This window comes from Stenella coeruleoalba (genome assembly GCF_951394435.1).
Source record: "Stenella coeruleoalba genome assembly, chromosome: 6".
NCBI classification, from domain to species: Eukaryota; Metazoa; Chordata; class Mammalia; order Artiodactyla; family Delphinidae; genus Stenella; species Stenella coeruleoalba.
The window spans coordinates 3,011,894-3,039,856 of NC_137151.1; the positions used below are offsets into that span (position 1 = coordinate 3,011,894).

Here is a 27,963-nt window from a genome sequence, read left to right on the forward strand (position 1 = left end):
CTCTTGTTGTGGATCATGGGCTCTAGGTGTTCAGGCTTCAAGAGTTGTGGCTTGTGGGCTCGGTAGTTGTGGCTTGCCAGCTCCAGAGCACAGGCTCAGTAGTTGTGGCGCATGGGCTTAGTTGCTCCGCAGCATGTGGGATCTTCCCAGCCCAGGGATCAAACCCATGTCCCCTGAATATGCAGGCGGATTCTTAACCACTGCACCACCAGGGAAGTCCCCTCTTTGTCTTTAATTTTTGTGAATTTGATTATGTGTCTTGGCATGTTTCTCCTTGGATTTTTCCTGCCTGGGACTCTCTGCGCTTCCTGGACTTGGGTGGCTGTTTCCTTTCCCATGTTTGGGAAGTTTTCGACTGTAATCTCTTCAGATATTTTTTCCAGCCCTTTCTCTTTCTCTTCTCCTTCTGGGACCCCTGTAATGCGAATGTTGGTGCGTTTAATGTTGTCCCAGAGATCTCTTAGGTTGTCTTCATTCCTTTTCATTCTTTTTTCTTTATTTTGTTCCATGACAGTGATTTCCACCATTCTGTCTTCCAGGTCACTTATCCATTCTTCTGCCTCAGTTATTCTGCTATTGAGTGCTTTTAGTGTATTTTTCATGTCAGTTATTGTATTGTTCATCTCTGTTTGTTGTTTAATTCTTCTAGGTCTTTGTTAAACATTTCTTTCATCTTCTCTCTAGTTGCCTCCATTCTTTTTCCGAGGTCCAGGATCATCTTCACTCTCATTATTCTGAATTTTTTTTCTGGAAGATTGCCTAGCTCCACTTCATTTAGTTGGTTTTCTGGGGTTTTATCTTGTTACTTCATCTGGGACATAGTCCTCTGCCTTTTCATTTCATCTATCTTTCTGTGATTGTGGTTTTTGTTCTGCAGGCTGCAGGATTGTAGTTCTCCTTGCTTCTGCTGCCTGCTGTTTGGTCGATGAGGCTATCTAAGAGGCTTCTGTAGTGTCACTTTGTTTTTGCTGTTGAGGAGTGCCCCATTGTGTGATTATGGCACTGTTGGTATATCCCTTCTCCTGTTGATAGACATTCGATGATTTTTGAGTCTCTACAGCTGCTCTTATCATGCTGTGTAAAAGTCCTTCAGTGAACACGTGTTTTTCCTTTTGGGTAAATAGTTTGAATTAGAATTTGCAGGGTTCTAGGGTGGGTGTGTGTTTACAGTTTCCCAAGGTGGTTGTGCCATTTACATCTGAACCAGCGTGTATGAGAGTTCTAGCCCTTTCTTGACCTTATCAACATGAGGCGTGTCAGTCTTTTTAAAAGCTTTCCCTATTCTGCGGGTAGGGTGGGGTGTTAATTTGTATGTGCTTATTGGCCATTCATAGCTTCTTTTGTTGCTTTCGTTGTCATAATAGTTTTCAATTTAAAAACTTACACTGATAAAATTGGATGAAGTGAGTGTATTAAAAATGTTTTTGAAAATATACCTACTTTGATTAAATTGAAAAAAATTAGAGGAAATCATAAATGTAATGATTTTAGTTGCAAGTATCATTCTTTGTGTACCTTGTTATTTTCCAGATACTATGCTGTGTAGTTTCCTTTCATTTTTTTTTAACCTTGTGAGCCATGTTGATGTTGACAAAAAATTAATCAGCCGATCTAAGAAATAGAAAATTTTATTCAAGCCAAATTGAGGATTATAACCCAGGAACAGAATCTCAGAAAGCTCTGAGAATTATTGCGTTCCTTACAAGTCAAGGCTCAGTTATGTAAGTTTTTTGAGACAGAGGGCTGTACGTTAAATGATGTGTTATTGACAGTTTACACAATCCAGATCTAAGCATCATCATGGCCTCTTACAAGAGGAAGAAGGAGGGTTTTCTTTGAGGGTGTTGTCTTGTTGATGCTAGGAGAATGTTGCTGTTTATGGTTGAGCAGGTATTTTTGCTGATAGGGAAGGCTGATCGATGCATAATGCAGGTAAACAATGTACCGTAGGGGGCAGAGAGGAGGCCAAAGGACAGAGAAAGTTTTCCTATGTGTAAATTTTTCTTTTCTTGCCAGGAAATGTGAATTGTTTTTCACATTGAGTGGAAAAAGTTGTCTTAAAATTCCATTTTATAAGCGTGGACATAGATACCACAGAAGTTTAGTGATTTGCTAAGGTGTCATGACTAGTGAATGACAGGTTTGCTGACTCCAAACCTCTTCCTTTTCTTCCTGTGCTCTGTGTGGCTCAGTGTAATAGTTCACCTGATGGGAGCAATGACAGCGAACAGGCAGAGGCAGTTCACATGTGGGCCAGACCCAAGCAGTATTTTTATTTTTTATATTTATTTTTATTACTTTGAAACATTTTTTGGCTGCACCGTGCAGCATGCGGGACCTCAGTTCCCCAACCAGGGATCCATCCCGCGCCCCCCTGCGGTGGAAGTGCGGAGTCTTAGCCACTGGACTGCCAGGGAAGTCCCCCCAAGCAGTATTTTTAGAACCTGTTAATTTAGTTAGCATATGTTATTCTTTGCGTCCTGCTGGAGAGTGGTACCTTGAGAGGGGGAGGTGGGCTATAGAGTATGCAGATTGTGATCCCTATGACAATAATTAAGATGTCTGAAAAAATAGCCAAAAGGCCATTTGTTTTAAAACAAAAATGTTTTGAAGCTACAGAAAGGCATAAACAGAAAAACCCTCATCATTTAGGAATAACCATTGTTAATGTTTTTCATGTATGGTCTTCCAGGCTTTCAAAAATGCAAATGTTTACTAACAATACTAATTATGATGCCAGAACTGGTCTCAGTGGTTTGTATCTTTTCCACTCATAAGGTTGCCATGTCTTCTGTGTTGAATATTCTGCGATGCCCATTTGTTCTGTTGCTTTGGGGAAGTCTGTCATATGGAAAGGGAATCACTTTTTTTTTTTTTAAAACAATTTCCTATTGTTGACCATTTAGGTTTTAGATAGTTTTACTATTATAAATAATTTTTAATTACATTCTTGAAGATTATAAGTCATTGGGTATAAGAATGATTATTAGGAAGAAGTTCTAGAAATGAAATTGGGTCAAAAGCACGCACATTTTCAAGCTGTCTGGTCTGTGTCCTTCTTATTCTGAAGAGTAGGTGGCACAGTTCCAGTCTAGCCCCTTAGACATGGTCCTTGTCCCCACACCCCTCAGAATGGGGAAGACTTTGTGTTTAGACTTGTTCTGGCTTTTGCCATTAGAAAATAAAGCCCAGTAGGAAAGAAGTTGTGTGCTTTTTCACAGTAAATTTGATTACTAGAACAATGCTTAGTGTATAATAGGTCCTCAGGAATATTGGTTGCATTTGACTGGCAAAAGATACCTCCTTTAAAAGTTTTTTAAAATAATAACATTATTGAGATCTAATTCATCTACTGTAAAATTCAGTCTCTTAAAGTGTATGATTTAGTGATTTTTTTTTTTGTATATTCACAGAGTTGTGCAACCACCATCACCACTATCTAATTTCAGAACACTTTCACTCCAAAAAGAAACCCTGTGCCCCTTAACAGTCACTCCGCATCCCCCACTCCTCCCAGCCGTTGACAACCGCTAATCTACTTTCTGTTTCTAAAGATGTCCCTGTTCTGGACATTTCATATAAGTGGATTTGTACAGTATGTGGCCTTTTGTGTCTGGTGCTTTACACTTAACATAGTGTTTTCAAAGTTCAGCCAAGTTGTATCATTCATGTCGTACTTAACTTTTTAAAATCGCTAAACAATATTCTGTTGTATGGATACAGCACATTTTGTTTAATTCATCAGCTGATGGACATTTAGGTTGTTCTCTCTTTTAAGTTACTATGAATAATGCCGTTATAAACATCTGTGCATAGGTTTTTGTGTGGACATACGTTTTTATTTCTTATGGGCGTATGCCTTGGAGTGGAGTTGCTGAGTTTTACGGTAACTCTGTTTAATGTTTCGAGGTATAGCCAGACTGTTTTCTTAAGTGGCTGTACCATTTTACATTCCCAGTAGCAATGTATGACAGTTCCAGTTTCTCTGTATCTTTGCAAATGCTTGCTACTGTTCATCTTTTTTATTATACTGTCCTAGGAGATGTGAATTTCCCTGATGACTAATGAAGTTGAGCATCTTTTCATGTGTTCATTAGCCATTTGTATATCTTCTTTGAAGATGTGTCTGTTCAGATTTTTTGTTTATTTTAAAATTGGGTCATTTATCTTTTAATTGTTGAGTTGTCAGAATTCTTTCTTTATTTGTATGTCTTACATCAGATACAAGATTTGGTAATGTATCCTCCCATTCTGTAGGTTATTGCTTCATGTTTACAAAGCAGGTAGACTCTGCCTAGGTGATCACATTGGGTGTTGTGAGAGCCAGAAGCAGGGGTAAAGGTTTTAGGAACTTCACAGAAGGACGCTGGAGACCATTAGCACTGGCAGCCTGGACACGGGGTTTGTAGGACAAATCGTCTGTTTAGAAACTGAGCAACTGAGTGGCGTGATTTCCAGTGGGTGGGTGTGGGCCACTGTCACCAGGTGTGTGAGTCAGCACACAGCTAGGCTGTGGGATCAGGGCTCAGCCCATGGTGCCTTCATACCTGCTACTGAGATAACTGGTAACCAGTTTCTGTTTCATGAATTACAGGATATTGAAGCCAAAAAAGAAGCACAGAAGGAAAAAGAAATTGATGAACAGGAAGCGAATGCCTCGACATTTCATAGAAGTAGGACTCCACTGGATAAAGATCTTATTAATACGGGAATCTATGAATCTTCTGGAAAACAGTGCTTGCCTCTGGTTCAGCTCATACAACAGCTTCTTAGGTAAATAGCATTAGACATATTTTAATTAGGAGGATTATTGGTTTTCATATTAAGATAGTGAGATCGAGTACTAGGGTCTCAAAAATGTGTTTAGTTGTTGATGAAGTACTTTGAAAATTACCTAGGATAGACTTTAGAGCAGATTCTTAAATGTAGGTGAGAGGAGAGGTTAGAATGTATGAAGTAGAACTGGAGATTCTAAAAGTTTTCACACAAGAGAAAATTGGAGTGTGTGATAAACCTAGGATGAGGTTCTTAGCCTCGTTAGTAAGCAGGTAGATACAAGTGAAAATCATCATGGTAAGATTGTTTTTTTTAAACTGGTTGTGTCCTTGCCTCATTCTATATATCATAGAATTATATCTATTAGTTTCTAAGACAACTTTCAAAAGCTGAAGTAAGCAAAAGAATGGTGAGCGTTATTGTCAAAGGACTGATCAGAAGGAGGTAAGAATCAGTCAGAGTCAGAATATACGCAGAGACTTACCTTGGTAAGGGCTGAGGTAGTCAGTCACTGTTTGCTAAAGAATGTCAGCCTGCGTTGCGGTCCTTCAGAAAGAGCAAAAAAGCCGGGTGGTTTCTGAAAGGCATTTGTTAGACAAGGAAAAATTATTGCTCCTTTATGTAACACAGCTCCGCTCTGTGTAAACCTGGCTCCTGGTTTATTGTTTATACAGAGAGGAAAGAGGGCCTGGTGGGTTGGCTTAGGTACCTAAGTCCAGGGCATTGGTGGGCGGTGTACTGGCGTGGGGTGGCCTGCCCTTCACACCTGGAAACACCAGAATTTTCTGGGCTTTTAAAAGAGGAAGTTTTAGAGCTAGTTCCTGACATATATTTTAGTAAATGCTAATAAAAAACCCCTTGTTTCCTATTTTTTATAATGTGGTGATGATTTTTAAAATCAGTATTCACGCATTCTGATCTTCACTATAACAGTCTGAAATAAAGTGAATTAAGTCAGTGCAGCTGTGGCAGTGACAAGAGCTTGGGAATTGTTCCTAGAAAATTGCAGTTGCGCCTGCTTGTCTAAAGCTGGCCACTGACACCTGCCCAGCATGGTAACTGTGGCAGTAGGAGCAAGAGCACTGTTTATCTGGCAGAGTTAATCGAGGGTCAAGTGAGAAAATGAACACTGAGTGTTTTGGAGTGAAAAGGTAAAGGTCTCTGGAGAAGTTTTAAAGCAAAAGCAGTATCTCAAGATGTGATTTTCCGTGTTCTTGACCGCCCCTTCCTTTGCCGAGGAGGCTGTGTCTGGGCCCGCTGGTGTCACTGGCAGAGAGCCAGTGCTGGGTTCTCTGACCTCAGTTCTGTCTTAGGTTACTGTTCCTATGAGGGGCCAGCTCTCCTGCTTGTTCAGGCTACTTGTTCCCTTGGTGTGTAGAGACCTGTCCATCTTAGCCTACCTACCCCTGTGCTGTTCAGTCTGGCAATCATTTGCCACATTTGCCTGTGGGTGTCCAGTGTAGCTGAGACACTGAGTTTTTATTTTTTATTAAAATTAAAATTAAAAAACTTAGACATGATTCAGCTATTAGAAAACTTGTAATTATGTTTGGAATAACTTGGCCATATGAATTTACCTTTTCAGCTCTGCATTTTTATGAGACTTAAGTGCAGATCAAGTATTTGCAGTGAAAATTTAGTTATCTGAATTGAGATGTGCTGTATGTACAAAATACACAGTGGCTTTTGAAGACTTTGTGTCTTCAAAAAACTAATATAAATATCTCAATGCCTTTTCTTATTGGTTTTATGTTGAAATGATAATATTTTAAATATATGGGGATAAGTACATTATTAATACTGATTTTACATGTTCTTTTTATCTTTATTTATGTGACTGGTAGACATTTTAAAGTACACATGTGACTCCCTGGCAGTACTTTTCCGTTGGACAGTGCTCTCTAGCCCATCCTTGCACATTGTCTTCTGAACCTTCCTCTTTACTTTTGGTTCCTTTGGCATGCAGGGAGGAGTTGGCTCCACAGCAGATTTATAATGAAAATGTACCTGTTTGGAAAATACAAAACAAAAACTGAAACATGGAGTAAATAGTACCTTAAAAATTTTTGGAAAACAGAAAAAGAAAAATGCATGTACAGCCCTCTCACTAACAGAATGCCTATGCTCCAGGGTCCTTTCATAAGCATAGATGATGTGCCCCTCCCCTTGCAGAGATAAACTTTAACATTTATTTCTTACCTTAAGTGTCTGTGACTAAAGGAGACTCAGTGTATGGAGTCTAAATACCTCTTGGCTGATGCAGTTGTTGAAAAATAGTCTAAAGAGTTACATTTTGGAGATTTTGGAGACATTTCCTATATTTTATTCTTTGGAATACAGGTTGGAGAAACTGCAGCTTCCCAAAAGTAAGCCATGAAACAGATTTCAGAGTAACTCTTATGCTGGCAAAGAACCACAGAAAACCATTTATATTTGGCAATAGAGAGCTGTGAAGATGTTTAAATTAATGAACTCTATCAGAATTACACACTTTGATTATGATTCTGAATTTTGTATTAGGGAAATAAGTTAACATTTGTATTGTATTTTATTACTGTCTTTTGCTCCATCATGTATGGCATAAAACCCAGATTCCAGACCTTTTCTTCTATTGTGATATGGTTATCGGGTCAGGTTATCAGGTCGTGGAGCAGAAAGGTGAGGTGGACCACAGGTGAGGCCCTGAGCATCCACCTGGTTTTGTGTGGCTGGGAGTGCTGAGCACAAGCCAGGGGTCCCTACTGCTCTTTCTTCTCAACTCTGTGGACGTGAGTTGATGTGTGTCTTCTGCTCCTGTCCTCACTCCACTGCTGTAGTGGATGAACGCTGGGGGCTGGTGCGATTGACAGAGGTTCTCCTCAAACCTGCTGTTACGTTAGAAATCAAAGAAGTGGAGCAGAATCCTCTTCCGTGGCCTGGTGTTGTGCAGAGGCTCCAGACTCGCCTCCCCAGTGACAGTGCCAGCTGTCAGCCGCTGGCTCTCACCCTTCTGGCTGGGTTGGGGCTGCTGTGGTGGAGCTACACTGACAGAAGTTCCAGGCTCTGCTTCGGCTCTTTTTTTTTTTTTTTTGCTGTACGCGGGCCTCTCACTGCTGTGGCCTCTCCCGTTGCGGAGCACAGGCTCTGGACGCGCAGGCTCAGCGGCCATGGCTCATGGGCCCAGCCGCTCCATGGCATGTGGGATCCTCCCGGACTGGGGCACGAACCCGTATCCCCTGCACCGGCAGGCGGACTCTCAACCACTGCGCCACCCGGGAAGCCCATCTGCTTCGGCTCTTTAATTTCACTAACTTCCTTCCTTCTGTCTTCAGTATCACGGATCAGACCTTGTTCACCTGGCGCCAAGACTGTCCCTGGGTGGCAGGGTCTTATCTGGTGTTCCCTGTGCCCTCTAAAATCTGCTTTCTCACTGACTTTAGTTACCTTTCTCGGACACAAACAGGATGTCACTTTCCTTTCAAAACTGGTGGCTCAGCATTGCAGAATCTAGTGCCAGCAGCCTGGCACTCCATCACCTACAGTGTCCACTGTGTCCACTCCCCTTCCTTGTTTTGACCTCTGTGCCCAGGTTCCTTTGCATTCTGCTCATGGAAACAGAACACTTACTACTCTTCTAATTGTACTTTCTTTTCTCCCCATTTACTTACTGATGGTTCATGGCTCAAGTTGGATCCTGCAGTTGGAATTGGATCCTCTGATCCTTTCCTTGCTGCCGTGTTCTTTGAGCATCTCTTACTCTGACCTGTTTTATTTGTGCCCCCTTTGTCTTCCTTCCTGTAGTTTCTGAGCCCTGGGTATCCCCCCACATGGCCCACCTGGGTGTTTACTTGATTAAGTCTGAAGGCACACTTGTGAGGCAGATGCAGAAATGCTAGTGGGTCTTGTCTTTAAGGATAGTGTCACATTTATATTTGAAATGCAGATTTGGACAAAAAATAATAAGTTACTTTTCCTTCCAAAGGTTTGTACAGGGTTTTTCTATCATTTTGGACTGTTCCATGCAACTCTTAGGAGCACATCTATAAAGCAAAGGGTATCATTCTACCTCTTGTGTCTTCCGTGTGCCTCTGCTCAGTTTTGAATGAGGTGTGCTTATTGCAGATACAGCTGACACACATTTGGGGAAGGAAGCCAGCTGCAGGTCACTTGGGTGTATGATCTTTATTTCTGATTTTAGTTTATGTTGTGATTTTTTTTTTTTACAACTCCTCTCCCCCTTTAAAAACAAGCATAACTTGTTTAATTTTGCAATCCTCTTTCTCCTGCATAGAAACATTGCTTCTCAGACAGTAGCCAGATTGAAAGATGTTGCCCGTCGGATATCATCATGTCTAGACTTTGAGCAACATAGTCATGAGAGATCTGCTTCATTGGATTTGTTGCTGCGTTTTCAGCGCTTACTTATCAGTAAACTTTATCCAGGAGAAAATGTTGGTCAGACTTCAGATATTTCTAGTAAGTTACTTAAAATGTTAAAGTGTCTTGTGTGTATTTTGGCTTTTTTATTTAGGCTTCTTGACATGCCTATTCTGCATGGCCCAGATGTGTAGTTCTTATACTGTTAGATGCACCAATTTTGGGGGATTTCATTTTGCATCCACTTTTTTTGGACAGATATTTCTATATTAGACTCATCAATATTTTTTATTTCATTGTGTTAACATTTAAATTCCTTAGACATGAGAAATAGCATCCTTTATGTTCAGGTCAGTCTTACAGAAGATTTATCAGACTTATTCAACGGGTTAGTTGTGGACTGTTAGAGATTGACATAATGTGGGGACGAAATAGTGACCTAATGTTTGTATGTCACCCTGGTAAGCTAGATGGGTGTAGTAGGAGGAATGCATTATTGTTGAAGGAAGACTGAATCTCAGTTATAGCTCTGGTTTATTAGCTGTTGGACACGGGACTAAGTCTCTTGGGGGCTGTAGGTTGCTCACCTACAGAGTTAGGTTAAGAAGACTTGAGGGTGCCTGTGAAAATGAAAATAGGATGATACATAAGTGCTCAGTCCTGTGTACAACGTAGAGTAGAGCACTTTCCACAAACTCCAAAAGGAGTGCCTGCCTCTTTATAAGGTAGTTTTCTCTGTCAGTGATGGAAAGGTTTGCTACTTTTGTTAATTTTTTTTTTTTTTGCGGTATGCGGGCCTCTCTCTGTTGTGGCCTCTCCCGTTGCGGAGCACAGGCTCCGGACGCGCAGGCTCAGCGGCCATGGCTCACAGGCCCAGCCGCTTTGCGGCATGTGGGATCTTCCCGGACCAGGGCACGAACCCGTGTCCCCTGCATCGGCAGGCGGACTCTCAACTACTCCGCCACCAGGGAAGCCCTGTTAATATTTTTATAGCCAGTATAGTCTAAAACAATTTTGTTACTTCCTGAAAATCGTTAGGCACTTGTAGAGGATGGAAAATTTCAGGTTGAAATCGGTGAACCATTTCAGTCTGAAAGAGGTGACCATCTCAATGTCATAAAATTACAAGAACTAAAAAGCTTTTAAGAGCCATGTAGGAGGAAAAGTTGAAGTTTTTTTTTTTTTTTAATATTTATTTATTTGGCTGTGCTGGGCCTTAGTTGCAGCATGCAGGATCTTCGCTGCCATGTGTGGGATCTAGTTCCCTGACCAGGGATCGAACCAGGGCCCCCTGCATTGGGATTGTGGAGTCTTAACCACAGGACCGCCAGGAAAGCTCCGAAAAGTTGAAGATTTTTATAAGATTGAAAAATGCCTAACTTTGTTCACTGGGAGTAATTTTCAGGCATTAAGTCTTGGACTTAGAAAACATGTATATTGAATATAAGGTTTTAGAACTCTAAGTTATGACTTTAGTATTTTTACTTGAAGTTTTTAGATACTATATAGTGCAGTGTATAAAAATCAGTATATCCAAATTCAGTTTCTCAAATTATGTGATATAAAAGGAGCCAAGGACTAAATAAGTAAGATTAACCGCTCCTGTTTGAGAAGATTATTATAGGTAAAATATGTATAGATGAGAGTAGACTAGTGGAACGATGAAGTTTATTTACAAAGTAAATTTTAATAGTGCAAATGAAATTGTCTAAATCTTCCCTTCAGGTCCTGAACTAATGGGGGTTGGTTCCTTGCTGAAGAAGTACACAGCCCTTTTGTGCACACACATTGGAGATATACTGCCCGTGGCAGCCAGCATTGCTTCCACTAGCTGGAGGCACTTTGCAGAGGTGGCCTGCATTGTGGAAGGGGACTTCACTGGTACTTACCTTGTTTCCTAAATGTGGGCATGTATCTTTTTCCGAGATTGATGAGATTTAAAATTTATCATTTTGTGGTAAACCTGCATGCCTTTACCCCATACATCTTCTAGTCCTGTAGCCCTTTCTCCTTTTGTTTTTTTTAGTTACTGACAGTTCTGTGGTTGAGCAACCTGGTATGGGAGTCACGTCACTGTATCACATACAGTGATACATGTAATTGGTGATTTAGAGTCATACCACCATTATTAACACTTCAATAATGAGGTTAATGGTAATTGTCTAATTTTATTTCAGCAGCATAAGAATTAGTTGCCCCTTTTAGGACCTTAATAAATTCCTATATTGCTTAATATTTTTTCAAGTTAATTCTGTGACAGAGTATTGAGTGCCTTTTTTCTGATAATAAGCTTAGTGGCAAACACTTAGTTTTCTCAATAAAAGACCCTAGTTAATACTTTTGTGTTGAAACACAGTGTTTTTGAAAAGTATTCTTATAACTCAGAGGCTTCTGTTTGATACCTATATTTGTTTCTTTCAGAATGAAAGATAAAATAATCCTGTAGAAATATGCTAAAGGACGAGCATTCCTTATTTTGTGATTTATCAGAATTTAAACATAGCACAAGCTTACAGAATGGTTTTAATAGGATGAACACTTTTGTTTAAATCTTATGCCTTTTTTTTTTTCTTTTTAAATGTAGGTGTTCTCCTTCCAGAACTAGTAGTTTCTGTAGTGCTTCTGCTCAGTAAAAATGCTGGTCTCATGCAGGAGGCTGGAGCTGTCCCTCTGCTGGGTGGCCTGTTAGAACATCTGGATCGGTTCAACCACCTGGCACCAGGAAAGGAAAGGGACGACCATGAAGAGTTAGCCTGGCCCGGCATCATGGGTATGGCATCTTAACTTAAAGACTTTCACTGAGGAAAGTTTTGTCCTAGTCTATTCTGTTCTTGCCTTTTCATTTGAAAGACTATTTAACAAAGGAAGACCAGTTATTGCCATTTTCACTGATGGTAGTGTAAATGGAAAACAAAGATAATCCAAATCAGAACAGATTTGGGTTATATTTAAGGAAAATTTTTCTGTTAGAAATGGTTGTTACATCCCAAATTGGATTATTTTAGAACATTCTGGAAAACCCTTTCTTGGAAATTGTCTCCAGAAGGTACTGTTGAGGTGGTTAGATATGGTCCCACTTTGGAGGCAGACATTAATATGGGAGGACTTTCTTAAACTCATTGGTGTTATGTGACATGAGTTATGGAGTTCCCATAGTCAGCTGAGCACTTCCCATCCGTACTGTCTCGAGTGCTTACCAAATTGGAATGAAACTTGTCTTCTCAAAGTTTTGAATTTTGATGCTTTTGAATCTAAGTATTATGACTTCCTGAACTCACAGAATTAATTGAAGTTGTGGTTCAACTTTCATTTTATAGGAAAGCTCAAGCAAGGTAGGCCTTTTCTTATGCCATTGTAGATTGTCATTTCTGTAACATAGGAGCTTAAAACGAAAAGTATCAGTTGTCCTGAGGAAAATAACTGACCTTAGGATATTGAGCATAATTTTTTATTTTTTAGTATAGCTAATATTTTCAACGCGATTCATCTACTGTTGTGAACTTAAATGGTCATTTGTGACTTTTGTCTGTTTACTGTGTATGGTTGAAGGCATATAACTTGATCAGCAGTTCAAACATACTCATTGTAAAACCTTTTTTTATTGTGAAGTATAACATGGACACGAAAGTACCGAAAGCAGCTTTGGGACTGATCACAGGGGAAGCTGTTCATTAAGCAGGACCCTCCCAAACACTGTCTCTGTCTCCCTGAAAGATTCCCCTCTCTGGGCTTGTGTGCTTGCCGCTCCCCTGCTTCTCTTGATCATTTTATCAGATAGACATGTTCCCCATAACAACTTAGTTGTTTAAACATCCTCATGTCTTTTGCTTGGTGGTTTGTAAGGCGTGTTTTAGTACAGAATGCCAGGTTTCCACAGTGATTGTGCCTCATCTCTACAAAGTGTGGGAGTTCTCCCTGTCCCTCCTCTGTGCCAAGAGATCGCATGCCATTTTTTTCCATATGCATTTTGTCCGTAGGATTGTTGTGCCAGCACGCTTGGGTGAAAGGACCGTTGTGGTCTCTCCTCTAGAGTGCCACTTTTGTCTGAATCAGGTGACTCTGCCCGTGTCTGCTTCTGAGCACAGAGCTTTGCCCCAGAAATATTGCACTTGCTGGCACTTCTAGTGCACTGTGGAATAGAAATGGTGATAATGGGCATCCTTGTCTTGTTCCTAAGAGCAGAGGGAAAACTTCCCAGAGTTCACACATGAAGTATGATGTTTGCTGTAGGACTTTCTTTGTAGATACCTTAAAATATTAAGTTTGTTTCCTTCTGTTTCTGCTTTGTGATGAGTCTTTAATGGTGAATGGATTTTTAAAATTATTTATTTATATTTTATTTATTTATTTTCGGCTGTGTTGAGTCTTTGTTGCTGTGCGTGGGCTTTCTCTAGTTGCGGCAAGGAGGGACTACTCTTCGTTGTGGTGCGCGGGCTTCTCATTGCGGTGGCTTCTCTTGTTGTGGAGAATGGGCTCTAGGTGTGCGGGCTTCGGTAGCTGCAGCACGTGGGCTCAGTAGTTGTGGCTCGTGGGCTTTAGAGCGCAGACTCAGTAGTTGTGGCGCATGGGCTTAGTTGCTCCCTGGCATGTGGGATCTTCCTGCACCAGGGATTGAATCCGTGTCCCTTGCATTGGCAGGTGGATTCTTAACCACTGTGCCACCAGGGAAGTCCCGTGAATGGATATTAAGTTTCATCAAATACTTTTTCTGCAACTCTTGATGATTCTACAGTTTTTTTCCATCCATGTTGTCACAAATGGCAAAATTTCATTCTTTTTTATGGCTGAGTAGTATTCCATCACATATATTTGGTATATATATATGTATATATGGTGTATATATGTGTGTGTGTGTGTATACACACACATATACAAACCACACCTTTTTTATCCATTCATCTGTTGATGGATACTTGACTGTTTTCACCTTTTGGCTGTTGTGACTAACGCTGCTGTGAATATGACTGTGTAGATGTCTGAGTCCCTGCTTTCACTTCTTTTGGGTATATAGCCAAAAGTGGGATTGCTGAATCATATGATAATTCCATGTTTAATTTCTTAAGGAATTGCCATACTGTTTTCCACAGTAGCTGTACCATTTTATATTCCCGCAGGCAATGCACAAGGAAGGGTTCTAATTTCTCCACCTCTTTGCCAACACTTGTTGTCTGTTTTTTAAATAATAGCCATCCTGTTTGGATGAAGTGGTATTACATTGTAGTTTTGATTTGGTTTTCCCTAATGATTAGTGGTGTTGTGCATCTGTTTATGTGCCTGTTGACTATGTGCATATCTTTGGAGAAATGTCTTTTCAAGTGTTTTTCCAACTTTTGCTTTTTTGCCATCCTGTGTGATCTTAGTTCCCTGACCAGGGATTGAACCCGTGCCCCCTGCAGTGGAAGTGCAGAGTCCTAACCACTGGACCACTGGGGAATCCCTCTTTTTCCTACTTTTGAGCCAGATTTTTTTGTTGTTATTGTAGAGTTGTAGGAGTTTCTTATGTATTCTGGATATATATGATTTGCAAATATTTTCTCTCATTCTGTGGGTTGCTTTTTCATTCTGTTGATAGTGTACTTTGATTTTTTTTTGGATGAAGGTTGCCTGTGCATTTGGTGTTTTGTCTAAAAATATCATTGCCAAATCCAGTGTCATTAAGCTTTCCTCCTATGTTTTCTTCTAAGACACACACACACACACACACACACACACACACACACACACACACACACACACACACACACACGTTGTTTTTTTTTTTTGACTGCGCCGTTCAGCATGTGGGATCTTAGTTCCCCGACCAGGGATCAAACCCGCGCCCCTTGCCTTGGAAATGCAGAGTCTCAACCACTGGACTGCCAGGGAAGTCCAAGAGTTTTCTGTTTTATAGTTTTAGCTCTTATGTTTAGGACTTTAATCTATTTTGAGTTAATTTTTGTGTATGGTGAAAGGTAGGGGTCCAACTTGATTCATTTGCAATTGAATATTCAGTTTTCCCAGCACCATTTATTTCTAAAGACTGTCCTTTTTTCCCCATTGAATGGTCTTGCCACCCTTGTCAAAAAAATCATTTGACTATATATTGTGAGGATTTATTTCTGGGCTCTCTATTCTGTTGATCCAAATGTCTGTCATTATGCTGATACCACACTGTTCTTTCTTTCTTTATTTTTCTTCTTTCTTAGGGTTTAATCTGACATTTTTCTAACTTTCTGAGAAATGATAATTGTTAGCATACTGATGTTTTTGTAATATGTTTATTTTGAAAGTTTTCTAACAGATAAAAGAGAGAATAATAAAATGAATGTAGAATAAAAAGTATTCACAATCCTGGGGACTTTCCTGGCATTTCAGTGGTTAGGACTCTGAGCTTCCATGCAGGGGGCACGGGTTCCATTCCCCGTTGGGAACTAAGATCCCACATGCTGCGTGGTGTGGCCAAAAAAAAACAACTCACATTCCCGAAGCATTCCTACACTTTCTATCTGATTGATTGATTGTATTATTTTAAAGCATATTTCTGTCTTTAAAACATTTTCATACACTTCACCTGATAAGAAGATGATAAGAACTTTTTTGGGAGAATAAAACCACAATCTCATTTTCCTAAGATTAACAGTGATTGATTAATCTTTTTATTAGTGGTTATTTTGAGTCAGGATCTAAACAAGTTCTGTACATTGCAGTTGGGTGATACATACTTGAGTCTCTTTTTCCCCAACAGCTATTTCCAGGCTCTCCTCTCCCTCTCTTTTGTCATACTGTTTATTTTTCAAAGAAGTAGGACATTTGTTCTGGAGAATTTCACATTTTCTGAACTTGGTTGATTGCATTTTCTTCTTCAAATCTTAATATCTTCTGTCAGTTACATTTTCTGTAAACTGCTGATACTATGTATAGGCTTAATGAGATTCGGATTCAGTTTTGATGGGTCAGAGTGTGTGCGCTTTTTGTTTCATCGGCTCAGAGGCCTGTGATGGTGGGTGGCCCCACCTTCACTTCTGTTCACATGGACCAGGGAGTTCATGTATAACGTGTCCTCTGTGCAGTCCCCCAGCAACCTTGCCCTCAGCTCTCTGGTAGCATAAGATACAGTTTGCACAGGGAGGATGTGATCCTGGCTTGATTCACCACCACCCCACCCCTCGTTAACCATTTTTTTGTAATATTAAGTTGGAGTCCTAATGCTTCCAAAGGTGACCCATGAGGTTTTCTTTTTTTTTTTTTGAGTATCATTATGAACTCATTGAATTTTATTGATTTTATGTTTGTTAACTTTTTAGCTTTTCTTTTTTCCTAATATATACAGTTAAAGGTAGAAATGCCCTCAAACATACATTTAGCTGTATGTCACAAGTGTTGATTTGTAGTATTTTCATTATTGTTCATTTCAGTTGTCTGATTTCCATAGTCATTTTTTTCTGGGAATTTATGAAATATATTTTATAATTTTCAAATATGTAGAGGTTTTAATTTATTTTTTGTTACCTGTTTCTGCTATTCATTCGTTTGTTTGTTTATTTACTTATTTATTTATTTTTGGCGGTACCACACGGCTTGCGAGATTGAACCTAGGCCCTTGGCAGTGAAAGCGAGGAGTCCTAACCACTGGGCCCCCGGGGAATTCCGTTACCTATTTCTAACTTAACTGCATTGTAGTCAGTGTCCCTGCTGTGTAACTTGACTTATTTGAAATCTTTTGAGATTTGCTCTAATGCTTGGTATATGGCCAGACTTGCTATTCATGCTGTTCATGTGGTGTTTTTGTTTTTAAATCATTCTGTATCCTTGCTGAATTTTTGTTTGTGGTGACAGCTATAGGAAGAGGTATGTTAATTTCTCATTGTGTTTGTGGATTTGTCTATTTCACCTTGTAGTTCTTTCACACAGTTTGTACTAGTCAGGTTATCTATTGATCTATTGATTCATTGACTTTGGTTTCTGTATACACAGAGTCATTTTTTACAGGTCAGAACTGTAGAAATAATGAGGAAGTGACGCTTATACGCAAAGCTGATTTGGAGAACCATAATAAAGATGGAGGCTTCTGGACTGTGATTGATGGGAAAGTGTATGATATAAAGGACTTCCAGACGCAGTCATTAACAGGAAATAGTATTCTTGGTAAGGCCTCGCTTTTTACTTCATGGTTAGTAGTTTCAGATGTGTTATTTTAAGCAGAGCGTTTGGTTTAAAATAATCAATTTAGTACTGCTCCAGCACCCATACATTTCAATCTGTCAGTGACTTTGGGGTCTGTCCTATCACAGCAAATTCAGGCACATATGCAAAATTTCTTATCATTATGCATTTTTTGTTCCAACACTTGTTGGAACTTGTTCCAAGTTCTGAGTTGACCCAGACAGCCCTGGCAGAGGATGAGAGATCACATTACTTTGGTAACCCTCACTTTGGAGTTAACCTGCCTAATCTATTTCCTACTTGCCATTTCTACTATAAATGCCTAGGCAAACTGTACTGAAGTCATGTTGCTTTTGTTATGTTTCAGCTCAGTTTGTAGGGGAAGACCCAGTGGTAGCTTTGGAAGCTGCTTTGCAGTTTGAAGACACACGGGAATCAATGCATGCCTTCTGTGTTGGCCAGTATCTGGAGGTGAGGCTGTGTGCAGTGAGCACCAAGGTGGACTTTAGTGGAGAACCTCTCTGGATATTTCTGAGAAGTGGTTTTTACCCTGAAATATTGCTGGTTGGATCTTTTGGGGGAGGGGGTCATTATTAAGTGATAAACACAAAGATCTTTTAGAGATGTTTTTTCATAAATCAATTTACATTTATTCATGTAGTTTATGATGTATTAGCCTTGAAAAATTATTTTAAAATTGTTAATTTGTAAGAAACGTAGACCTTGTTCCACAAAAAAAAAAAGAGGTTAACTTTTTGTCTTTATGATTTTATTGTAATCCTATGTAGAAATTTGGAAGGACTTACCATCTTGAGATATATATTTTTGGGGAGGAACTATTTAGTAGCATAATTTTTTAGAATAGAAATATGTCCATTCTATATATTCATTAGCATTGGGATTTATATATTGGGATTGGCTTTCCAGATATGGATACAGAGGTAATAAAATTTATTAAGTTATGCCTCAAGGGTAATGTTTGCAGCATTTTATGAAGGGAAAAATTAACTTTGTTTATAAATTGTCATGTGGCTGGCAACATTTAAGATTATTTTCATTAGATCCTTTTCTTTTCCAACTTCTATTTGCTTCCCTAAGGAATTTTCTAGCCAAGTGGTTTATCCTTGCTTTGGATTTTCTACCAGACTTATGCATATACTGTCTGCTTTATATCTTCTGTTATTTTGGTAGCAGCCTGATCTCACTATTATAGGATATAGTCTTTATTATGGCAGTATGTCTTGTTTAAGGTTAAAGCTGTTGGTCTTGGTTTAATGTTAATTAACGCTGTTTTCTCATACTACTAATCTCATCATACTAATATTGAAATTTGTCTTTTGCAGCCTGACCAAGAAATTGTTACCATACCAGATTTGGGAAGTCTGTCTTCACCTCTTATAGACACTGAAAGAAATCTGGGTCTACTCCTTGGGTTACACGCTTCCTATTTAGCTATGAGCACACCGCTATCTCCAGTTGAGATCGAATGCGCCAGTAAGAAAAATTTTGTTTTCTGCTAACAGATTAGCAGGTTATTTTAGCTGAGCTGTAAGTGCTACTGAGAATAGAACAGGAAGAATCAGCACAGTTATTGGTGAGGAAAAATAAGGATAGTGAGACTAAACCAGTTAATAGAAATAGCTGTGAGCGGCTTTCATTTGTGCTCACGATCTGTGGCAGCACAGGAAGCTAACAGGTATGTAGGAATGTTGGGCCTGTGCGTGGTCTCACTTCTGCATCCTCTAACAGATCGGCTCAACTCGACTGACATCTCCCTGTGTGCCTAGAAATCCACGTGATGTGGATTGGCTGTTCCTCTTAGGAATGCTGTTCTGTTTGAGCATTGCGTTTTTACCAGACTCAAATCCAATACATTTTGGGATGGCAGACTTTGTAACCACCTAAAGTATTACATTTTCTCCCTATCCCATATGATAGGTTTAAATATCTCTTCACATATTTTTGCATTTCTCCATCTGTCTTTCACTGACTATCCAACAAGTATCTATCGAGTAATTTCTCATGTGAATTACCATGTTAGTCTCTAACATGGGTGTAGTAGGTGTAGAATTAGGTGCACCTCTGCCCTCAGGTGCTTCCTGTGTGATGATGAGCCAGACATGGTAAGCAGGTCAGGTTGGATGGTGTTAGAGGATAAAATGGAGACATTTGTAAGTGGTTTGGGAAGTGGGGATGGGGTGGAGGGAAAGACTGCATGGTGGAGCCATCCTGAAATTGGAGCCCCAGCAGACTGGGTGTGTGAGGGCATCGTTGAGAAAGTCAGCTTCGAGCTGCTTGTGTATGTGTAGGGTCGGGGGAGAAGGCTAGTGGGCAGGGATGATCATGGTGCCTGCTCAGCCTGCCTTCTGGAGCACACCCTTGGTGTGTGTGCTGGGTGCCTTGCTGTCTGCAGAGCCTCGAAGACAGTGGACTTTTCTTCCTCTGAAGACCTGTAGGGGACTTCCCTGGTGGCACAGTGGTTAAGAATCCGCCTGCCAATGTGGGGGACACGGGTTCGAGCCCTGGTCCGGGAAGATCCTACATGCCGCGGAGCAACTAAGCCCATGTGCCACAACTACTGAGCCTGCGCTCTAGAGCCTGCAAGCCACAACTGCTGAGACCGAGTGCTGTAACTACTGAAGCCCGCACACCTAGATCCCATGCTCTGCAACAGGAGAAGCCACCGCAATGAGAAGCCCATGCACCGCAGCGAAGAGTAGCCCCTGCTCGCTGCAACTAGAGAAAGCCCACGCAGCAATGAAGACCCAGTGCAGCCAAAAATAAAAAAAAAAACACAAAAAATAAATTTTTTTTAAAAAAAGAAACAAGACGGAGTTCTAAATGGAGAGGTTCAGGGAGGGTCTGATCACATTTGTGTTTTAGAAGAATTAATGTGGCACTTTGATGAATGCTCCTGAATGCTCTAAAATCGAAATTTCCAGTAAAAGGACATTGAGTGCATCCCAGATTTGATTGTTTGGGTTTTGGAGGAATATTTTGATAGCACAGTTATTGAAAAAAAATCTGTAGTTATGTAAAAACTGATTATTCTTTGGTGAATCTCACTCATAGCAGTTACAATGAGTATCCCTATTTGCACTGATGGGTGGCATGTTCTTATGGGGTCTGACCTGTGCCTCGACACAGGTCTCCTTTATAGCCTACTGGATCTCAGGTTTCCACGTATCCATCCCTTACTTAACGATCTTGTGTTGTATGTTCAGTAGTCTCTTATTATTATTAATTGATTAATGCTCTAGGGAGACGTGCTGCCCTGAGCATGTTTTTCTTCATGGAACCCTTCACACATGCTGTTCTCCTGCCTGGATGCTCAGCGTCTTGGTCTTCATCCAGATTACAGCAAATTCCTTACCGTCCCCCCGAATAGTCGGGGGCTTGTTGCTGCACAGTCGTTCCCCTCGTAGTACTTGTAGCCTGTGGTTATCCCAGTTGAAATCGGTGATTACTTGTGTAAGTGGTGCCTCAGTGCTCTTTTCCCTGTTAGAAGGCATAGCTCTAGTCTTCACATGGTTTCTGTGGAACTGGACAGCTCCATGTTTGAGCAGGTATCTGGAACAATTATATTGGGTTCTGATACCATGCTTAAGATGTGTTGAGTAACCAGAAAGTGTTACTTTTTTTCACATAGATATAGGAATTATAAGCCAATCTATGTAAATATGTTAGATGTGACTTTCATATGAATGATCTTGAATTTCACCTCCTAAATGAAGTACTTAGTTTTCTATCTTTTTTTTTTTTTTTTCAGTATTTATTTCTGAACAGTGCACTCAGGTTTCTTTTTAACGTTTGCATGTGCACTCTCTAGAGTGGCTTCAGTCATCCATCTTCTCTGGAGGCCTGCAGACTAGCCAGATCCACTACAGCTACAATGAGGAGAAAGATGAGGACCACTGTAGCTCTCCAGGGGGCACTCCCGCCAGCAAGTCCCGGCTCTACTCCCACAGACGGGTGCTGGGTGACCATTCCCAGGCATTCCTGCAAGCCATTGCTGACAATAACATTCAAGACCACAACGTGAAGGTGAGTGAGGCCTTCCCACACTCAGCGTCCTTTGTTTACCTTAGGACTTTGACTTGTGAACACCTTAGCACAGACTTTGGTTAGCTTAGCACAGACTTTGTTTACATATTATTTGGAGGGCTGGTTTTGAGGTAAGAGGCTGGTTCAGTTCAATGTCCGGTGAGGTTTTAGAAGCTACGGCACTTAGTTTAGAATTCATGACGATGTTGTGAGGTTGGCTCTGAAGTTACCCCCAGCTGTTTCTGTTGCAGGACTTTCTGTGTCAGATAGAAAGGTACTGTAGGCAGTGCCACTTGACCACACCCATCACCTTTCCTCCTGAGCATCCTGTGGAGGAGGTCGGCCGCTTGCTGTTATGCTGCCTCTTAAAACATGAAGATTTAGGTATGACGCTCAATATTGTAGCTGTACTGTAGATCTTTCAACTGACATGTAGTACACATTCATTCCTACCCTGCCCTTTCTTTTAAATATCTTTTACAGGTCACGTGGCATTATCTTTAGTTTATGCAGGTACACTTGGTATTGAGCAAGTAAAGCACAGAACGTTGCCTAAATCAGTGGTGGATGTTTGTAGAGTTGTCTACCAAGCAAAATGCTCACTCATTAAGGTAAATAGATTTCGATTTTCTTTCTTCTGTGCTTCTGGACAGTTGGCGAAGTATTTGTTGTTAAGTTGTTCTTTCATATTTAACTTTGTAGACACATCAAGAACAGGGCCGTTCTTACAAGGAGGTCTGTGCCCCAGTCATTGAACGTTTGAGGTTCCTCTTTAATGAACTGAGACCTGCAGTTTGTAATGACCTCTCTATAATGTCCAAGTTTAAACTGTTAAGTTCTTTGCCCCGTTGGAGGAGGATAGCTCAGAAGATAATTCGAGAACGAAGGAAGAAGAGAGGTAAGAAGGTAAAAGGTAGGAGGATTCTTTTAGAGTGTGTCCCCGTATAGGTGTCTGTGGTTGCAGTGAGGCTGTGGGCTGCTGCTCACCTATTGTAGCATTTTCACAAGTGCCATAATGTTTGTTATGTGTATTTAGGGTTAAGTGTACAAATCCTGCTTATTTTTCCAAGATATCAGATGATGATGCAACTTTGGGATTGAGTGTGTTATCATTTGGTAACTAGTAAATTGATGCTGAAAATACTGTAAACTTTATTAAATTGATGGGGAAAAGGAAGTGTTTTTTTAATCACTTGTCCTGGTAATGAGATATATGGGAACGTTTAATCTTTCAATAAATCTTGCCATTCTTGTGAAGAAATGTTTTTCTTTGGCAATATTGAGTATTCTGAAACATGGAAGATTGTTATAAAAGGAAACAAAAGAGTTACTGATATTTTCAGGAAGCAACTGTGTAGCGATACGGAAAAGAGTTTTTGTATTAACCAAACTTTGAGTGAAAATACATACTTTCTAATTTGGTCACTTGTGGTTATAAGCAAGTCTACCAAAATATCTGATTATATTCTTATGAATTATATTGATTTATCCCCAGATTAGCTTATTAAGCAATATTAATTACTGAGTTTTAGATGGACATTACAAACAATGCCATGAAAGACTAACTTATTGTAGACGCCATCCTGAATTGATTGTTCCTGAGCTTAAACCACAGCTTATCTGGATCCTGGAGATGCTCTGAATCAGGAGATATGGCAGGAACACTTCTGAGATCCCTTTAACCCAGGTAGCCAGGAAACTCAGAGACTGCCATCTCAGCGTGAGGGAGGGTGGCCCCATCCCCGTGTGGCCATTGCCTCCCTGGTCTCTGAGCTCACACTGTCACCGCTTAAAATTTCTTGATGTTGTGGGTTTATATACTTAATTGTAACATAGAAATAATTAATATTCCTGGTGCTGTGCTAAGTTTAATGATTTACTGGTAGGGCTCCACAGGACTGAGAAGAACTATTATACTCTTAGTTATTACTGTGAAAGGGTACAGATAAAAATTAGCAAGAGGAGAGGTGCATGGAGGGAATTCCAAAGGAAACCGGGTCCGGGCTTCCAGTGTTCCCTCCAGTGAATCACACAGGGTCGTGCTTGGTTCTCTCAGCAGTGACATGTGACACGTGTGAAGGACTGTCAGTCAGGAATGCTCACCTGAACCTTGGTGTCCAGGGTTGTTGTTGGGAGTCAGTCACGTGGCCATGTGGGGCCTGCGTGATTGCTCTCAGCTGCCCAGACTCCATCCAGAGTAGACACAGGCAGTTGCCGTAAGTCACAAGCTGTCTGGTTACACTGGTAAAGGTGGTCCTGTGCCTCAGACACACTCTTCTCAGGCAGAACATACCAAGGTTTCAGAGCTCAGTTCGCAGGAGCTGGTGAAGAGCCAGTGCTGACGGGACAGGCCTTTCTTGGGAATTTGCAGGGTTTGAGCAGCCCAGACCTGCTGTGTTAATGTTTTATTGCCTATGTTTATTATTGTGTTGTTGGTTATTTATATTATATATTGAGAAGAATGAGACTGAAAACCTTGAAGAGGACCAAAAGTACGGAAGCAACACCACATATCACATTGCAAATTCAATAGAAATTTCTCTGATTAAAAAGACTAACGTAGTCAGAGGCATCTAATTGATTCAGTTGCACACTGGTGACAGAACCAATGCACTAGTCCAGGGTGGGCAAACTAGGGTCTGGGGACAAATGCAGCCTACCACTTGCTATGTATCGCCCATGAGCTAAGGCTGGGTTTTGCATTTTTAAATTATTTTTTAAAAACTCAAAAGAAGACTATGATTCATGAAGATTATATGAAGTTTAAATGACAGCATTCATAAATAAAGTTTGCCAGTTTTCATGCTGCAACAGTAGAGTATTTGCAGTAGACTGAAATAGCTTGCAAAGGCTAAAATATTCACTGTCTGGCCATTTATGAAAAAGTTTGCCAACCCCTGGGCTTCCCCTTCTTTAGGGCTTCCCTCCATCATAACACTGTCACTGTCTTTCTATCCCTGACATGGAGTGGCAAAGTGTTATTACTAGATGTCATGTGAGAATAATTATGATAGTTTTTACTTTTGTAATTTGAGCACTTGACAATGATATTTATGTGTTTCTGTGAATAAAATATATCCTTTACCTTCGTGCAAATTTAAACATTTCTTAATTTAAAATCATATTTAATGATTGTTATAATGAATGATGTTTTTAAACATAGTTCCTAAGAAGCCAGACTCTACTGATGATGAAGAAAAAATTGGAAACGGAGAGAGTGAAGAAGCTTGCATCTTGCCTCACAGTCCTATAAATGTGGACAAAAGACCCATTACAGTTAAATCACCCAAGGTGAAGTATTTTGTGTGGTTCTAAGACTGGCTGTGTAGAAGCACAACATACTGCAAGGGAATCCACAAATATTGTTGCTTTGTTTTCGAATATACAGTAGAGAGTTTGGTGGTCATTAAAAGTATGAGTAACTGTGCCCCAGTGATGCTTAATGCACTTGACTTATGGTGCCCTGGTCAAATTGATAGCTGGAGAAGTGTTTCCTTTTGCCTTTATTAGTATATTGTATCATTATTTGTTCACCATTTTCTTCATTCATTTATTCACTCATTCATTGAATGTATCCTTTGTTCCAGAAGCTATTAATATGGATGATAATTTAACTTTGCATGTCAGGTTAGCTGATTCCAAAGTATGTAAGCATATAGATTATAAATTCACTTATAAGCCTATTTATGATGTAGTCATTTTTATCATAAATTAATTACTAAATTTAAAATATTTTACCAATTTAAACCTAGTGGCATTTATTTATATTTTCTTCAAGTAATTGTTTTAGAGCACATGTTAATATGAATAGGGTTAACTAATGGTGAAAATGGTTTTCCTTTGTCAGGATAAATGGCAGCCACTGTTGAGTACAGTTACAGGTGTTCACAAATACAAATGGTTGAAGCAGAATGTTCAGGGTCTGTATCCTCAGTCTGCACTCCTCAGTACTATTGCTGAATTTGCCCTTAAAGAAGAGCCAGTGGATGTGGAAAAAATGAGAAAGTGCCTACTAAAACAGGTAAATTTGCTAAGAACATTCTTCTCTGTATTGGATAATACATAAACACTTAACGGTATGCATTGATGTTTTGCAGTTGGAGAGAGCAGAGGTTCGCCTGGAAGGGATAGATACAATTTTAAAACTGGCAGCCAAAAATTTCTTACTTCCGTCTGTGCAGTATGCTATGTTCTGTGGATGGCAAAGACTTATTCCAGAGGGGATTGATATAGGGTAAGACTTTATAATATTTTTTTCTTAATTAAGGGAAGCTGTGACAACAAAGCATTGTTTTTTTGAAGCCTGGCAGTATTCTGAGTAAAATTCTTCATCTTTGTTTGAAAGGGAACCCCTTACTGATTGTTTAAAGGATGTTGATTTGATCCCACCTTTTAATCGGATGCTGCTTGAAGTAACTTTTGGCAAGCTGTATGCTTGGGCTGTTCAGAATATTCGAAATGTTTTGATGGATGCAAATAACAAGTTTAAAGAACTTGGTGAGTTAAAAATCTGACAGTTAAAAGGCTGTATTAAAATTGCTGTTGATGTCAGTGATCACATCAGCATTATTTCATAGTTTGGCTCTTTATTATATATTCTGGAAACTTGCAAATTCTTATTATTGCTTTGAAGACTTTAATAACTTTGTGCATTAGAATGATAATCTAAGCTGCTTTAAGTTTTCTCAAATTCTAAACAAAACTTTCAAAATTTGGCAGAAGATACAATCTTGTAGTATCCTAATATAAAGCTTTTGCATTTTAACATTTTCATGTGTATCACTTACACAATCTATCCTAGAATGTGTATCCTATATTAATACATAATTTCCTGGACAGTTTGAGCATCTACAAAGAAGTGGTAGGATTGGTTTTGTGGAAGAGAAGTGAAATATCTCTCTTACATTTGACATGAAATGAGTAAGCCACCAGGGATATTTAGAAGAGCAGTGTGATACGTTTTGTAGACAGATGAAGATAGCTGTATGTGGAGTGATGGTGGTATGATTATTGCAAAGCAATACAGAGCTGCCCGATGTCCACACTCTATGGATATCTGATGAAAAAGACAGACTTATAAAAAAAAATTGTTAATGCTTTCTTCATCGTGTATGTTCTTGTATCCATGCACAAGAAATTTATGTAGGTGCCAATGCTTTTTAGGTATCCAGCCTGTCCCCCTGCAAACCATCACAAATGAGAACCCGTCGGGACCCAGCCTGGGGACAACCCCACAAGCACGCTTTCTCCTGGTAATGCTCAGCACGCTCACCCTGCAGCACGGTGCCCACAACCTGAGCCTCCTGCTGAACTCCGGCATGCTCGCTCTCACACAGACAGCACTTCGGCTCATCGGTGGGTCGGCATCGCCCTAAGTCCTTTGTGAAAATGCCACGGTTTTGCCTTGATCTCTCTCTCTCTTTTTATAAACTTTTTTTTTTATTGTGGTAAAATACAAATAACATAAAATTTACTATTCTAAGTACTTTTAAGTTTATAACTCATTGTTGTCAGTAAGCACATCCACAGTGTTGTGCAAGCCTTAATACTATCTAGTTCCATAACTTTTCATCACCCCAAACGCAAACCCATATCCATTTAGCAGTGACTCCTGAATTCCCACTCCCCCAGCTGTTGGCAACAACAAGTCTGCTTTCTGTCTCTATGGACTTGCTCCTTCTGGATATTTCATACAAATGAAAGCATACAATTTTAGCCTTTTGTATCTGGCTTATTTCATTTAGCATGTATCAGTACTTCATTTCTTTCTATGGCTGAAAACTGTTATATGAATATACTGTGTTTTATTTATCCATTCATCCATTGATGGACATTGGCTTGTATCTGCCTTTTGGCCATGGTGAGTGGTGCTGCTAGGAACATTTGTGTACAAGTTTTTGTTTGCACACCTGTTACCAGTCCTTTTGTCATATACTTAGGAGTGGAATTGCAGGGTCATATGGTAATCCTACGTTCAGCTTGCTCAGGAACTGTCAAACTATTCCACAGCACTATACCATTTTACATTCCCACCAGCAATGGGCCAGGAGTTTCAGTTTCTCCATGTCCTTGCCAACACTAGTTATTTTCTGGTTTTTTTTTTTTTTTTTTTGAATTAAGGCTACCCTACTTGGCGTGAAGTGGTATTTCATTGTGGTTTGTTTTACACTTCACTAATGTTGAATGATGTTGAGCCTCTTTACCTGTGCTTGTTGTATATCTAGGAGAAACGTCTGTTCACGTCCTTTGCCCATTTTAAAATTGGGTTGTTTGTGTTTTGAGTTGTCTGGGTCCTTTACATATTCTGGATACTAGATTGTTATCAGTTATGTGATTTGAAGACATTTTTTTCCCAGTCTGGGTTTTGTTTTTCTTTGGTGCCCAGAAATTTTAAAATTTGATTAAGTGTAATTTATCTGTTATTCTTTTGTTGCTTGTGCTTTTGATTTCATGTTCAAGAAATCATTGCCAAATCCAAGAACAAGAGGATTACCCATTATGTTTTCTTCCTTAAGTCTTATATTTAGATCTTTGATCCATTTTAAGGTAGTTTCTTAATATGGTGTGGGGTAAGGGTTCACTTTATTTCTTTTGGTTATCCAGTTGTTCCAGTATCATCTGTTGGAAAGACTCTTCTTTTCTCAA

General features: G+C 39.8%; 1 protein-coding gene across 4 annotated transcripts in view; it reads left to right on the forward strand.

Moving 5' to 3' along the window:
- HERC2 (HECT and RLD domain containing E3 ubiquitin protein ligase 2) overlaps positions 1 to 27,963 on the forward strand; it is a 229,590-nt gene that overhangs the window by 73,716 nt on the left and 127,911 nt on the right. For 3 of the 4 annotated variants that reach the window (XM_079925094.1, XM_079925095.1, XM_079925097.1), the window contains 16 exons: positions 4,595 to 4,773; positions 9,047 to 9,231; positions 10,858 to 11,013; positions 11,717 to 11,902; positions 17,086 to 17,256; positions 17,642 to 17,745; positions 18,618 to 18,768; positions 21,104 to 21,318; positions 21,570 to 21,702; positions 21,802 to 21,929; positions 22,021 to 22,216; positions 24,482 to 24,609; positions 25,166 to 25,339; positions 25,416 to 25,552; positions 25,664 to 25,815; positions 26,482 to 26,673. In XM_079925094.1, coding sequence (XP_079781220.1) covers positions 4,595 to 4,773; positions 9,047 to 9,231; positions 10,858 to 11,013; positions 11,717 to 11,902; positions 17,086 to 17,256; positions 17,642 to 17,745; positions 18,618 to 18,768; positions 21,104 to 21,318; positions 21,570 to 21,702; positions 21,802 to 21,929; positions 22,021 to 22,216; positions 24,482 to 24,609; positions 25,166 to 25,339; positions 25,416 to 25,552; positions 25,664 to 25,815; positions 26,482 to 26,673 — 2,587 coding nt within the window. The remainder of the gene's footprint in view (positions 1 to 4,594; positions 4,774 to 9,046; positions 9,232 to 10,857; positions 11,014 to 11,716; positions 11,903 to 17,085; positions 17,257 to 17,641; positions 17,746 to 18,617; positions 18,769 to 21,103; positions 21,319 to 21,569; positions 21,703 to 21,801; positions 21,930 to 22,020; positions 22,217 to 24,481; positions 24,610 to 25,165; positions 25,340 to 25,415; positions 25,553 to 25,663; positions 25,816 to 26,481; positions 26,674 to 27,963) is intronic. The other variant, XM_079925096.1, reaches the window with a different exon arrangement.